At 40.9% G+C, this 14,781-nt stretch overlaps 1 protein-coding gene and 2 pseudogenes across 2 annotated transcripts in view; 2 read left to right on the forward strand and 1 right to left on the reverse strand.

The window, feature by feature from the left end:
* Positions 1-14,781, forward strand: part of PPP1R9A (protein phosphatase 1 regulatory subunit 9A) — a 150,889-nt gene that overhangs the window by 93,874 nt on the left and 42,234 nt on the right. For both annotated transcript variants that reach the window (XM_066628037.1, XM_066628036.1), the window contains exon 5: positions 12,116-12,251. In XM_066628037.1, coding sequence (XP_066484134.1) covers positions 12,116-12,251 — 136 coding nt within the window. The remainder of the gene's footprint in view (positions 1-12,115; positions 12,252-14,781) is intronic.
* On the forward strand, positions 1,437-1,556 carry LOC136654973 (5S ribosomal RNA; annotated as a pseudogene).
* Positions 9,363-9,482, reverse strand: LOC136654980 (5S ribosomal RNA; annotated as a pseudogene).

The raw sequence follows: 14,781 nt of genomic DNA on the forward strand, positions 1-14,781 counted from the left end.
ACACATGCATGTGATTGAGGGAACTGGCCAGAGTCATTGAAAAGTGAAGGGAGGAGCCAGGACATGTACTCGGATCTTTGTCTTCTTTTATTTAGGAGTGGGAGAGCAACTGTCCCTGTTCACCCCAGCATGGCATCTTTCTAGTGGCTGTAGCTGGTGTCTCTTGTGTATTTTTTTTAGACTCTGAGCCCTTTGGGAACAAGGAAACATTTACTGATTATTTTACAATGTGAACCTGTTTGTGAACTACTGTTGAAAAGCAGTACAGTATATAAATATTCTTATTACTACTGCTACTATAATAATAAGCAATCATCATCATCTTTGCTAGCCTGTGCAAATTCAGTATTTTCTGAACCAACCAAGAGCTCTTTTATGTCTTGCAGTATGATTCTGGAATATGATTTCGTTGTGCCTTTTTAAGCCATATTCAGGCTGGTGCCATCTACAATCAGTTTTAGCAAAAAATAAAAAGTGTAGTATGCTGGATGTTGCTCTGTTGCTACTCAGCTCATGTTACCAAATGTAGTCTTATATGGGGATCACTAGTTTCTGACAGTTCTCGTTTGTCAGGCTGGTAAACTTGGAAACTGTTGCTAGTGGTAACGATAAGAATGGTGAGCTTTTGCAGTCAGCTGGCTATATATATATATATATATATATATATATATATATATATATATATATATATTATTGTCAGTATTCGAAAGCCTATGAAAATCTGTTTGGATATTTTGGTGAAAATATCTATCTCAAAATAAATCTAGCTGAAAGGTCCTCACACCCTCATTTTGTGAATTATGATAAAGTATCTATTCCAGTACAGCTTTTTGTATGGATTTATTTTATTTTATTTTTGCATTTTAAGATAAAGATCTAGTCAGTCTCCTTACTTTGTAGTCGTGCATGACATTTCATTTTCCACCATAAAGTAAAGCCCAGAACTCCATGAAATTGTTAAAATAATACAGCAGAAGTGTCTGCAATCTTCATTTTTATGTTAATTTAAATATTTATATTCCGTCTTTCTGCTTTTTAAAAGCTTTCAGGCAGCTCACAGACAATAAAAACAACTTAAAACAGCCAAAGTACAACCTTACAGTAAAATGGTTTTTCATTTACCTTACAAATCCTACATTAAAATAGAACAGACTAGGAACAGTGAAACAGACTGGCCTTCAAATATATAGAAGAATAAAACCATTTGCATGTGGTACCTAAAGGACAATAAAGGTGGTCCTGTGACTTTCTTTAAGAAAGGGTATTCTCAGACATGGCTCCACCACAAAGAAGGTCCTGTCCTTTAGTGTTGTTGGCCTCACCTCAGAAGGTGGTGGCACCTGGAGTAAGGCCTCAGAGGATGACTTCAGAGAATGATAAGTTCTTGTAGTAGTATTGTGGTCAGTATTGTATGCAGCAGTATTGTATGCAGTATTGTATGCAGCAACTGTTACCCTGCAGATGCCTGATCTTGTCTGATCTTGGAAGCTAAGCAGGGTCAGGCCTGGTTAGTACTTGGATGGGAGACCACCTGGGAATACCAGGTGCTGTAGGCTTATACCATAGTCTTTCGAGACTGAAGGTTGCCAACCTACTACTAGGCAGTATTGTGGTCTGAGGCGGAAAAGATATTTATAGGTCTTAAATCAGCACTTGGAATGTCCTTGAACGTACTTGGAAACAAGCTGGAAGCCACTGAAGATCTTTCAACAACAATGAAATGTGTTCCTTTCAGCAGGTCGCAGTTATACTGGCTGTTGTATTTGTGAACAAGCTGTCTTCCAAGCAGCTCCTTGTACAACACTTTGCCACAGCAATCACCTTTGCTCTTGATGTTACTAGAGCATGGATAACTGAGCAAAACTATCTCCACCCAGCAGGGGCGGCAGCTACATAATGGTGATACACTGAAATACGCGATTGCTTTTGTGTTCAGCTGGTGCACTTCATGAAATATTTGTGAGCACTGAAAACCTTCATTGAGTTCATCTCTCAATTTTAGTGCACCATTGGAAGATGGCATTATTTTCCTTGCAGTAATGTCTATGCCCTGAATTTCTAGCTCCGATATCAGTCATCACTTAGGGCACTTCTAGATATGTCAGTGTGCAGTATCTGAAAGTGCAGAAATTTATGGTTGCTAATGAACAATTGCAGTACAGTGGAAAGGAAAGGGGGATGGAAAGTAAAACAGCAAGTGTAATATTGGTGCTTTATAAATCAGTAGTGTGCCCCCCTGTTTGGAATGCTGTGCAACATTTTGCATAGCAGAAGATAAAGGACAATTAAAATGGTCACCACAATGGACCATTTTTTGTATGAAAAAAGGCTTAAGACATTGACACTTCTTGGGTTATATATTAAACCCATTTCTGCCCAGCTCACAGGGGTACACATTTTATCCCTGTTCCGTATATGCAACGTTGGGCACAAATGGGTTAAAATAATATCAGGGTGGATCATAATAGAGGTTTAAAAAATACTGATTTGAGTTCCTCACTAATCATTGTATTCATCACCACCACCACCATCACTGTAATCGTCATAACAGTATATCTGCATATTGCCAGGCATATCTTTTGGCTCTAGAATGTCAGCATCTCCTTCTCCACACTGTGTGGGTGGCAATATTCATCCTGACAGATTTAGCTCTTTGGTGGATGCCGGTTCCCACAGTACTGAAGTAAGGCAAGGGCCTTCCAGTAAGCTTAGGCAGCTCATCAAGGATATGATCCCTTTCTGCTTTTATACGAGGTACAAGGGAGATGTTCTTGACCCTTTAGCAGTTGCCTTTAATGACTTACAACCATGTGGAAGAAAAAGGTTTGCTGTTGCTCTCTGATTATAATGCACCCTTCCCCACAATATCTCATGATACATTAAGTCCATTCCACCCTGTGGTAAAAGGAATGCATTGTTAGCATAATGTTTACCAGTATAAGCAACAACTCTAGACAGTGAAGATACGAGCAGGCAGTTTTTCGTCCTATCTAGTTTGACAGGCATGATCACCCAAGGACTGCTAACAGAGTTGTTTTCCATTTCATTACTAGTATCAACTGCAAAAGCAACTAAATTTTAAATCACTTATATTATTATCCATTTTTATTATAAATCTATCTTATTAGTGAACCCATATGCATAGCTTCCAATGTCATTGGTATTGCATCCTTAAGCATTCCTTTCCACTTTTTTTGTTATTTTGCGCATCGTACGGAGATCTAAGACATTTTGATTCATATGCTAGAATTTGTATTTGAGAAACCGTGCAGAAGAAGACGTTTTGTAAGAAGTTAAATTGCAGTTGGTTATTTGATTTTTCTGAAATAATTTGATCGGTATCACTTTGGAAAGCTTACAGGGTACTACTGTTGAGTGACTTTGCTCCCTGCCAGAAGCTTCATGAGTGGTTTTTGAATGGTCCTGACAATAGGAGTCAGTGACCTAGAAAAGATGCTTCATTGTAGCTTCTGGACATGTAGCTCAAACTGTCTTTTGCTGACCTAGTGAAGAAACCACTAGCACAAAAATGTAGTGTTTACCTTTTGAACTACTCTAGTTTTTAGCACGGGAAGCTGTGGCAGATTTATCCATTTGAAATACATCGTGTTAACTATTCTTTTGAATAGGTAAAATGTTTATCCAGTTTAACTGAAATGTTTATCCAGTCTAACTGGAAATGGTTTCTCTTTCAATGGCATTTGGTGCTTTTTAGAAAGATAAAAATAATTGCATACCTCGTAGGTTTAAGCTTGACAACTATAGCAACAAGTAAGACTTCTCCTTGTGTAAATATCATGACCTGCTGAATCATTTCACTTCATTTTCTGGTTTACTGTTATCGTCCATGAGTCACTCACCTTAGCCCTCCCCCTCTAAAGCACTTACTTTTCAGAATATGTACCGTTTTCCAGATTAATTGAAGTAGATATGTAAGTCCTTGTTGAGGCCTCTCATATTCTGAAGCACTTACTTTTCAGAATATGTACTGCTTTTCAGATTAATTGAAGTAGATATGTAATCTTGTTGAGGCCTCTCATATTCTGAAGTTCCATAATGGGGATGCAAAACCTGTGCCCAGCTGTGCCCATCTCCCCCCACTGCCATCATACTGCAGTGGCCCATGTCCTGCCCCTTCTTTTAACCCAGAATCAGTTATCTTTTTTCAGACTCACATCTTGTCTGTGCAGGGTTGCTGAATTAGTGAAGAAAAGCTGATGAGAGGTTGAAAGCTTTAAGAAACTTTTGCTATAACTGGAAGGGGACTATAAGTGGGAGTTAAAGCACAGTTTTTTCTCTGGGATTTAGACCTGTTCATGGAAATGAAAAGCCCCCAAACCATCACACTTGTTCACATCACTCTTAAACATGAAAGAATAATTTAGTAGTGTGTGCTCATGACATGTTAGAGCTAAGAAATGTAAGACCTAAGAAACGTAATGTATAATCTTTCACATAAGGCAGTGGTTCCCAAACGTTTTTGACTGGTGTCTCCTTTGACCTAAAGGGCCATTGGCTACAGCTCTCCATTACAGCTGCAATTCTATACATTATATAGGGTGGTGGGTTTTTTGTGAGGGTTCTCGGCTCTCCAACTGGCCTTTGCAGCTACCCGGAAAGCCATGGCTCAAAGTTCACAGCTCACTGTCTACTGACGTAGAGTATCTAGCTTAATCAAGAAAACAATTATACAGGCACAGAATTCAGTATTAATAAAATATATAATAAAATAATAATAAAAAATAAAGTATTCATTTACAAGTTGGTTGACTAGTAACTTTGGACCTTGTGGTAGGTGTAAACCGATGCCCTTGGAGAAGACTTCCATTGTGTTTAGTACAAGAATCTCCATGTTCAGTTTTGAGACAAGTTAGAGAGCAGCTGCCTCTGACTTATGGTTTGCTCATTTGTTCATTTTTTCAGAAAAATCCCAAAGTGTTAAAACAACAAAAATGCAAAAAGCAATAAATTATACGATTCATACACTCTACAAAAGCAATGAAAATTATTTATGCTGATGTACAGGCACTTCATCCTGCATAGTTAACTATAATTTTTCAGTATAGAAAATATAAGCTATTCTTTGGGCTGGAGGGTTGGCTGTGCTTTTAATGAATCTTTTTGAGAAGACAATAATAATTTTGATGAATTGGCACCATTTGAGGAACTTGCACCGCTACCAGGTAAAAAAAAAAAATACAGTAGGTGCTATTTGATAGGCTTTGCACATGATGGGTAATATCTAGGGAATTAGGAACACACCAGTGGGCTGTGCCCATGCAGCTTTCATACTCCCACATCTGATGCAGGTTAAACTGTTCCTAAAATTCCTAAACTCTGTCATATGCTGAAAACCTGAGGGAGAAGGGTATATCTCATGTTAAACCAGGTTCCAAACAAGGGCATAAATGCATACCAAAGAATTCAGAGGATAGAAGAATCTTGTGTATTTTGCCTGTCACAGTGAAAGATTCCTTCCCTTCCCTATCCAAGTTCTCTGCACTTTGCAAAAACTTCAGAAGATTGAAAGAGATCTTCCTTCTGGGCAGTCTTTAAAGAGAGGAAGGCTAGTCAGCCCTGGCTATCTGGCATTGGATTTGTGGACTCCTACCCTTTATCCTAAGTATTTATTTTCACCAGTGGTTCCTAAACCATGAGTCAGGACATGATTGGGTCATGACCTGATTTTTGGTGGGTCCCCAAAGGATGTTGGAAAGATCAGACAACTAATTGCCTCAAGCCCTGAGGTTTGAGATATTGTAGTTGCTAATTACCCTGTAAGGAGTTCAGCTCTTGCAATTTGCAAGCATGTGTAAATATAGGAAGATAAATGTTTCAGGGTCTTTTCTCTTATTATTACTTATAAATAAATAAAATACTTATAAGAACATAAGAACAGCCCCACTGGATCAGGCCATAGGCCCATCTAGTCCAGCTTCCTGTATCTCACAGCGGCCCACCAAATGCCCCAGGGAGCACACCAGACAAGAGACCTCATCCTGGTGCCCTCCCTTGCATCTGGCATTCTGACATAGCCCATTTTTAAAATCAGGAGATTGCACGTACACATCAAGGCTTGTAACCCATAATGGATTTTTCCTCCAGAAACTTGTCCAATCCCCTTTTAAAAGTGTCCAGGCTAGATGCCATCACCACATCCTGTGGCAAGGAGTTCCACAGACCAATCACACACTGAGTAAAGAAATATTTTCTTTTGTCTGGTCTAACTCTCCCAACACTCAATTTGAGTGGATGTCCCCTGGTTCTGGTGTTATGTGAGAGTGTAAAGAGCATCCCTCTATCCACTCTGTCCATCCCCTGCATAATTTTGTATGTCTCAATCATGTCCCCCCTCTGGCGCCTCTTTTCTAGGCTGAAGAGGCCCAAACACCGTAGCCTTTCCTCATAAGGAAGGTGCCCCAGCCCCGTAATCATCTTAGTCACTCTCTTTTGCACCTTTTCCATTTCCACTATGTCTTTTTTGAGATGCAGCAATCAGAACTGGACACAATACTCCAGGTGTGGCCTTACCATTGATTTGTACAACGGCATTATAATATTAGCTGTTTTGTTCTCAATACCTTTTCTAATGATCCCAAGCATAGAATTGGCCTTCTTCACTGCCGCCGCACATTGAGTTGACACTTTCATCGACCTGTCCACCACCACCCCAAGATCTCTCTCCTGATCTGTCGCAGACATCAGCCTATATGTGAAGTTTTGATTTTTTGCCCCACTGTGCATGACTTTACACTTACTGACATTGAAGCACATCTGCCATTTTGCTGCCCATTTGCCAGTCTGGAGAGATCCTTCTGGAGCTCCTCACAATCTTTCTAGATCTTCTTTTTTTAAGTCTAGTAAACCTAGGCGTGTCCCATTGGAGTGTCATTTTAAAAAGTGGGTCTTGTGAGTGAGTTTGGGAACCCTAATTTGCACTGTATGTGGTGAGGACTGAAGCCATAGTGTCTAATTCTATATTTTGCAGAGTTGGACACAATGACCCTAAATCTCCTTTTGTATTAACCCCAGGACCTCTTTTGACTGCTGTGATGGGCTCACATAAGAAATGGCTATGAGAAATCCCACGTTTATTTATTGCAAATCAATAGCCCTCTGATAGGAAGAACACTTCCTGGTTTTTTTTTCCATCTCATCTAGTACTATTCATATATTTCTATACTTGTTCTGTAATAGAATTCCCTTTAATTGATTTCACTCCTGAAAGCCAAAAACAGACCCAGATTTTCTTTATGCATTTTATTCTTCCTGCATTTTTAATGGCTCCAGGTATTATCAGCTGACAGTATTTAGATGGTTATTGGTCATTTGGCAGACACCTTCCCTGAGCCTTTCATATATTCTAAGCCATACTGTGTCAGTACTGTGTATCGCATTGATGTTATTTTAAGATAATCTGTTTTGTCATTGTGCTTCCTGAGGTTGTCATTTAATTATATTCTCATGGAGTGACTTAAATCTCCTCCCCCCACTAACTTCTGTTAGCTGCATCTAGCACTAATTCTGGAATTCTGCATCTTCTTCATATCAGAGATTTAACACTGCTGGAACTACCATTCCCTGAAGCAGCCCCATTTCCTGTTGCAGTAAAATTAGCATTTATTATGTTGCTTGTTGCCTAGCCAGCTATCAGTTCAGAATTATTCTTTCCCACCCCTGGATCAGAACATTATGCTCTTTAGAGATGCTCCATACAGATGCAGTTGTAAATGCCTTCCATTTAAATATGGAGTTTATTACTGTTAGGTCATTAAGAATCAGGGCTTCCAGTAGAGAAGGAGGGAATCAAAAACAGGATGTGGAAATTGTCTCTCAATGCTCTTTCTGATTTTCTAAGAGCACAATCTTGAGATTGCACTGGGCTGGTGTAAGGGCCCATGGGTGGGTGCAGGTTGAGCGGGGGGTGGGAGGGGTGGGGTGGGGTGGAGCAAGGATCCAGCACTTATGCCAGATTCTACTGCATTCCCAGGCAACCTGGGGGCAGCTCCAGGCTGCTCGGATCTGCGCCACCTCTTTAGGTGGCACAGATCTGGGTAGCCTCATTGGGACTGTTGTAGTGTTACACAGGGTAAGGGGAAGCGATTCCTCTTGCCCTGTCCTGAGCTGCTTTTGGACCCAATCCTACTCTGGATGCAGGGCAGGCCTACTGGTTTGCCTGATCCAGGGCAGGTTAGGATTGGGCTGTAAATCTCATGGCTTGATTTTTGTTTTAGTTCCTTATATCATCTTTCTACTGTAACATCCTGGTTTCCTCATATTACAAATGGACAGTGTAAACATTTGTTTTAGTCATTGCCAGCATGTGTTGCACGTCAATTGTATGCAAGGGAGTGACAACAGGATGCAGATGTCTTGTTGTCTTGCATGCTCCCTGTGGCATCTGGTGGGCCACTGGGAGCTAGACTACATGGGCCTTTGGTCTGGTCCAGGAAGTAGTCTGGACCAGTAGTCTGGACCAGTATACAGGGAGCTAGACTACATGGGCCTTTGGTCTGGTCCAGCGGGCTCTTCTTATGATGGGCTGGGCCCACTTTATCTCAGCAAGCAAGTTTGTAAAGAATTGCAATCTAGACTTTAACAGTTGTTAGTAGCAAACGTGTTCTTTGTAAATGTAGTGCCCTATTGTATCAGCTGAGAGAATCCTAACCTCCCCCTACTACTGGTGCAGCTACACAAAAAATGGGCATGCTGTATCCAGTGCCGGGGTGGGGGAGGCAGATCAAGAGGCTTCAGCAGGGGAGACAATGAAAGTGGAAGGTAGGATTTTGCACGTCACCATCCATCCATCACCACTGGGATCCACCCCCTCCTGCATCCTCCCTGTACCTGTCATGCTCCCTTCCTTGGCGCATTGCTACACCAGTGGGCAGGGGGATAGAATTCAGCCATAACTTGGCTTCTCTGATTACCTGAACTGAGTGTTGTTTATTGATACATTTTGTTGGCTTTAGGGCATTACTGCTATCAAAGGGCACGATGGGCCAGGAAGCATTATTGCACAGAACACTTATACTTATTTGGGGCTTCCATAAGAGAACTTGCTGGTGGACTTTGCCTGTTGTCTGTCCAATCTTGCAATATGACTTAATAGTTCATTGTATTTTCTATGTAATCATATTGAATGGCTCTGAATACTCTCTTGCCAAGACGAACACACACACATCTAGTTCTAATCAATCAGTAAGAGGAAGTATACAATAATTACCTAGTTTATTGAAGTTCTCTTATGCTTCAGTGAGTAACCTTTTGGCAATAATTCAGCACATTATACTTCTTTTTAATGCTGGTTTCTGCCTGCATAAAATGGTTGGCAACCTTCAGTCTCGAAAGACTATGGTATAAGCTTACAGCACCCGGTATTCCCAAGCGGTCTCCCATCCAAGTACTAACCAGGCCTGACCCTGCTTAGCTTCCGAGATCAGACAAGATCAGGCATGTGCAGGGTAACAGTTGCTGCATAACCAGGAATACATTTAACTATTACGAATTTTGCACATTAGAAATTTTCCCCACCCCACAGGAACATATATTGGCAGCATAAGATGATTCACAGTATCATTTGAAGCATGGTAGAAAATAAGGGTCATCGTAGTCATGCTCCCACTTTAGAAGGTAATGAAATAGGTTTCTAGATAGGAACTGACCTATACTCCCACCCAAAGCTCATAGAAGAGGCTACTGGATCCAACAGCCTTGTTTGTTATTCAAATGAAACTCGATTCCTGGTTATCTATACCCTTGATAGGGTCAATCAGGGCCAAGTCATGTCTAAATGATATGAATGAATGATAAGTCATGACATATTTATCAAGGGTATCAGCTGTAATGTATAACAGCCTAGTTATGTGAAATGTTAATCACACATCAGTTTTCCTGCATAAAAGATTATAACAGTATCCATCAGTGGACAGGCTTATCACTAGACTTTTTATGGTTTCAACTGATCCTTTGGGACCTAAGTTATCCTAGCATCAGGTCTCAACTTTCCCAGATTAGTCCTGGCTCATTCTGTGCCCCCACCCTTATTGGAGTCTCACTCAGCTCGTCCCGGAATCTTAAAAGGATCATGAGCACGAACAGCAGTGACAAAACTGCTCAGGACATCACTATACATTCAGGCACAGAACTGTCTCTTTCTCAGTAGAGGGTTTGGTCAGGATGAGTAGGAGTTGTTGCTGGGCTGTTGAACTTGCCAGATAGCAATATTAAGATCCTTTCCCAGTTGTTTTAGCATAGACAGACTCCAGCACCTTTATCTTTTGGAGTCATGAAACAGCAGCAGAAAGCAGCTTGTGTTTCTGGTAGCAACTCTTATAACCCAGTTCTAATGGGACTGCCCGTGTTGTGGTACAGTGGCACCCAAACAGCCACCACTGTATCCCGCGGGACCTGAGAGGCAACCAGAGGTCCCCTTGAGGTAAGGGAACAGTTGTTCCCTTACCTTGTGTCAAGTCTCTGCACCTCCTGTAGACCAGGCTCAATAGCTTGTGCAGAGTCAAGTTGACCCGTGTAGGGCTTTCAGGCCCAGGACAGGGGATAGGATACGGCGGCAGCATCTGCTGCCATCCTCACCCCTTCCCAGGTCTGAACCAACCTTCTCCCTAGCCTCCCCCCGCCCAATTTTATTTTACACACACACACACACACACACACACACACACACACACACACACAACAGTAAGCATACTAATAAACATGTGACCTGGGCTGATTCTTAATGAGCGTCATTACTGTACTTATGAATCATTTAGCCCTTAAATGGAAAAGGGTATGTGTGTGTCTGAGTAAACAAGAATTCTACCTTGCACGAATTCCTTGCAAGATTTTGTCACTATAGGTTATCACTGACTGGGGGACAACAATGGCAGGAATAATGTTTAATATTTTGCCTTATATTATGGCTGTCAATCTGATGATTTTTCCCAAACCTTTTATGTTCTCTGTAGATAGTTATTTGCTCTCATAACAAACTTCTGTGTTCATTGTTTTAGATTGGATCACATTAGTTGTTTTTTCTTGGACTGAGTGACTTCATGTGTGCACAGTTTTTTAGAAACAAATATATTCCTCATAATTCCCAGCCCATTAGTTATTGTGGGTCTGTGGCTTTGAGTATTTCTGCTACCCTTTGTAGCCTCTCAATGAAGTACATTTTCCACTTTGAGTTGTTTTATTATTACTGCTATTTATATATAAAGTGCTATTGGCATGCATGGCACTTTACAATAGAAGAGAAGGCAGGTCCTTGCCATGAAGGGTTCACAATCTAAAATAGACTCAAGGGAGACAATAGAGGAAGGAATGAAGATAGTGCCAGCAGAGATGGGGAAGAATGTGTGATTCGTTCATATACTGTTGATTGAATTACATAATGTGCCTGTATCCAGAAGATTTGTAATCTGAATAATTCAGATTTAACTGCAATAGAAATAGCAATTAGACTTGTGTGCCTCCATGAAAGCAGTAGCAGAAAGAACCGTAGGAACTCAATATGAATTTCTTCTACATAATCAGGGAACAATGGGAATATTCGCCAGAAAATATGGAGATGAATGGGAAGTAATTGTTCCTATAATATATGGGTAAAGTCTACTAATTTATGCAGTTAAGTAAAGAATGAAACATCTGAATATGCACTACATGCCAAGGAAAGGAGCACAGATTATGCCAAGAATCTTGACATTTGTACTGTGTGATTTGAACTTCACTAGTTTGCAGTGACATAAGCACTATAAATGTTCTTGAATTTTGAGGGGAGTGGCTTGGATGTAAGGAGCAAGACTTAAAAATATGAGCAGGGATCCACAGGCCCTGGAGTTACATTATAGTTGCTTTCTCTCTCTCTCTCTCTCTCTCTCTCACACACACACACACACACACACACACACACACACACACACTCTCAATCACTGCTGCTGGGGCTTACCCCAGGACAAGGGGACAAATGTCTCTTTACTCCAAGGAGACCTCCAGCGGCTGAGAATTCCCCGCTGGATACAGCATTGCCACACAGGAATTTACCTAAATGTTTGCATTTAGGTAGGATTGGGCTGAATCCTGGATATGACTTTGTGTTTACTGCTGTTCTCCCCAGGTTTATAATTGGCAGAGAGAAGCCAGGACAAGTCAGTGAGGTGGCTCAGCTGATTAGTCAGACCCTTGAGCAGGAAAGGCGGCAGAGAGAGCTGTTGGAGCAGCATTATGCCCAATATGATGCAGATGATGATGAGGTAATGTTTGTTCCATTTGTTCCGTTGCAACTTCTTTTTCCTTGTCTGTTTGCATCTCCCTCTCTCCTGTTTTGTCTAATCACAGTTCAAAACTGTGCCTTTTGCCCATGAAAAACATTCTACCTTGCATGACCATAATCATAGTTTTACTGTGGACCATAAAAAAAAAAAAACCCTCTTTTGAAATGTGTATGATTGTAATGACTGAACATGGACCGTTGGCAAGGAGGTGAATTCAGCTCTGAAGGTGTGCTGATAAATTCCACCCATTCCATTCTAAATAGGGTTGCATATTGTTCCTGATTATTGTACCCTACTGTGATTAAAAATAAATAAATAATAAGCTTCACCATTGGATAATGATGGCCAAAAATAGTAAAGGATAGCAAACATAAGATTAACCCCTGCTAACTGGGTAAGAGGCTCTTTTCACGTGACTGCTCCTCTCTTATTTAGCAGGGGGACAGTAACTGGCCCTCCACCCCAGCAGTGTCTTTTCTAGTGGCTGTCTGCTGGTGTTCCTTTGCATCTTTTTAGATTGTGAGCCCTTTTGGGACAGGGAGCTATTAGTTGATTTTTCTCTGTAAACTGCTTTGTGAACATTTCGTTGAAAAACGGTATTTAAATACTGTTAATAATAATAAAGATTCTCAAGTTTAGGGCTTTCAAGAACTGATTCGCTTTAACTTTTTTTTTGCCCATGTGGTAAACTGATCACAAGTTCATTTTACTGGATCAGTTTTCCCTTTGCGAAGATGACGACTTGTGAATGCACCTGTGTGTGGTAACAGTTGGTATTTACCATATCAGGGAATTACTTAATTTCTCAGACATTGGTAAATACAAGCTGTCATCACACATTGACATAAATGTTAATTTTATTTCATCAATTTAATGTAATAATCTTGACTCTCTGGTGTCAAATTACCTATTTATTTTTTTTAAAAATTGTATCCCCCTGTTCCATCAAGACAGTCTTTGTTATTTGCAGTTCATGATAAATAATACAAAAATTCACATTTAAAGCAGCTTAAAACCATTGGCATACTGGTAAATTGCAGGTGGTTGTCATGACACTCCCCCTAGTTGTACCCCTCATACATGACCATGACCCCATAGCCACACCCCAACTAATCTATACAACAAATCAACTTTATCTGTCTTCATAGAGTGCTTTCTTCTCAAGCCATGTATTTCTGCATTAAATTAAGTATAATAAATTTCAGAGAAGTATCCCATTTCATCCCACACTCTTGTGTCCTTTGGACCATAACAAATGCAAAAGGTTGCAGTGCCAGCATGTCTTCACTATGAAGATCACTAATGGCCCAGTCTTATCCAGCACAGGAGTGGTGGCTCAAAACAGCTACTGCCAGATCCTGTGCTGGATCTGAGCAAGTTGGGAGGTCTCCAAGGGGAAGGGGACATTCATCCCCTTACCCCGAGTAAAGCTCCAGCCTGCTCAATTGGCTTTTCAAGTCTGTGCCACCTGTTTTGCTGGTGCAGACTTGAAAAGCCCTGTTTCGAACTTCGGAGCCTGACATGGGGCATAGGATTCAGCAGAGGAGTCCTCTGTCGGTCCCACCCCCCCAATCCACCCTCCCTATGCCTTCTCCCACCCAGAAGCATCTCCTCCGCCCTCTCCATGTCCCTGCACTGCTTGGCATTTACTTGAGCTCCACCAACGGTCAGGTTCCCACTGCAGCTTCGATGGGGCAGTGCAGGCATCCCAGCAGTGCTGCTTGCTTTCTGGGTGGTACAAACATGCCAACACTGAGGCCCATTAGGATTGGGTTTGTATGCCTGTTGTTTTTGCACCAGAACCATAGCATTGAATATAACCAGGCTTATCAGAATGCATAAGGTTTATTGACCATGATATTATTGCATATGACAGTTCTTGAATAATGTTTGTTGTCAACTATTTTAGAGTGCCGAGAGAGAATTTCTTGGAACCTCAGGCAACTACACTAAAAATAAAAACTGTTACCTTAAAAAGGTTTGTGAAGAAAATAACTTTGTCACTTCCACTGCTATACTAATATTTAAAAATGTGTCTTAATTAAACATTTAAAACAAATGAGGTCGCTACAGTCCCTCATGTATTTAATTGCAAGTGAAAATATGACACACATCTTTTTCTGAGATTTATTCTGCATTTGAGTGAGATTAATTGGGGTGCATAAGGCTGGAGTTTGCTAAATTTCTTCAATTCAGAAGATTGCCTGAGGGAATTTTGCTGGAGCTTTTTTACCTGGTTTCACCAAGAGGACTATTACAGGAACAGGAATGCTAGTTTCCCAGGAAACATGTGGTTTATTTTATTTATTTTGAGCCAATTAAGGGCCAAGCTAGACATTGCAGGGTATGTGTACCTGTTGCTGATCCACATCTCCCCCATGTGTCTATCCGGTAACATCCTACAAATGAACCGTGTGATGTGACATAATGATATTCAGCATTTCCCTGCTCCCTACAAGTGACAGCTAATAATCTGGAGGGGATAGTGGCGTGCAAGTGCCCCCCCTTC

Source organism: Tiliqua scincoides, chromosome 5, assembly GCF_035046505.1.
Source record: "Tiliqua scincoides isolate rTilSci1 chromosome 5, rTilSci1.hap2, whole genome shotgun sequence".
NCBI lineage: Eukaryota > Metazoa > Chordata > Lepidosauria > Squamata > Scincidae > Tiliqua > Tiliqua scincoides.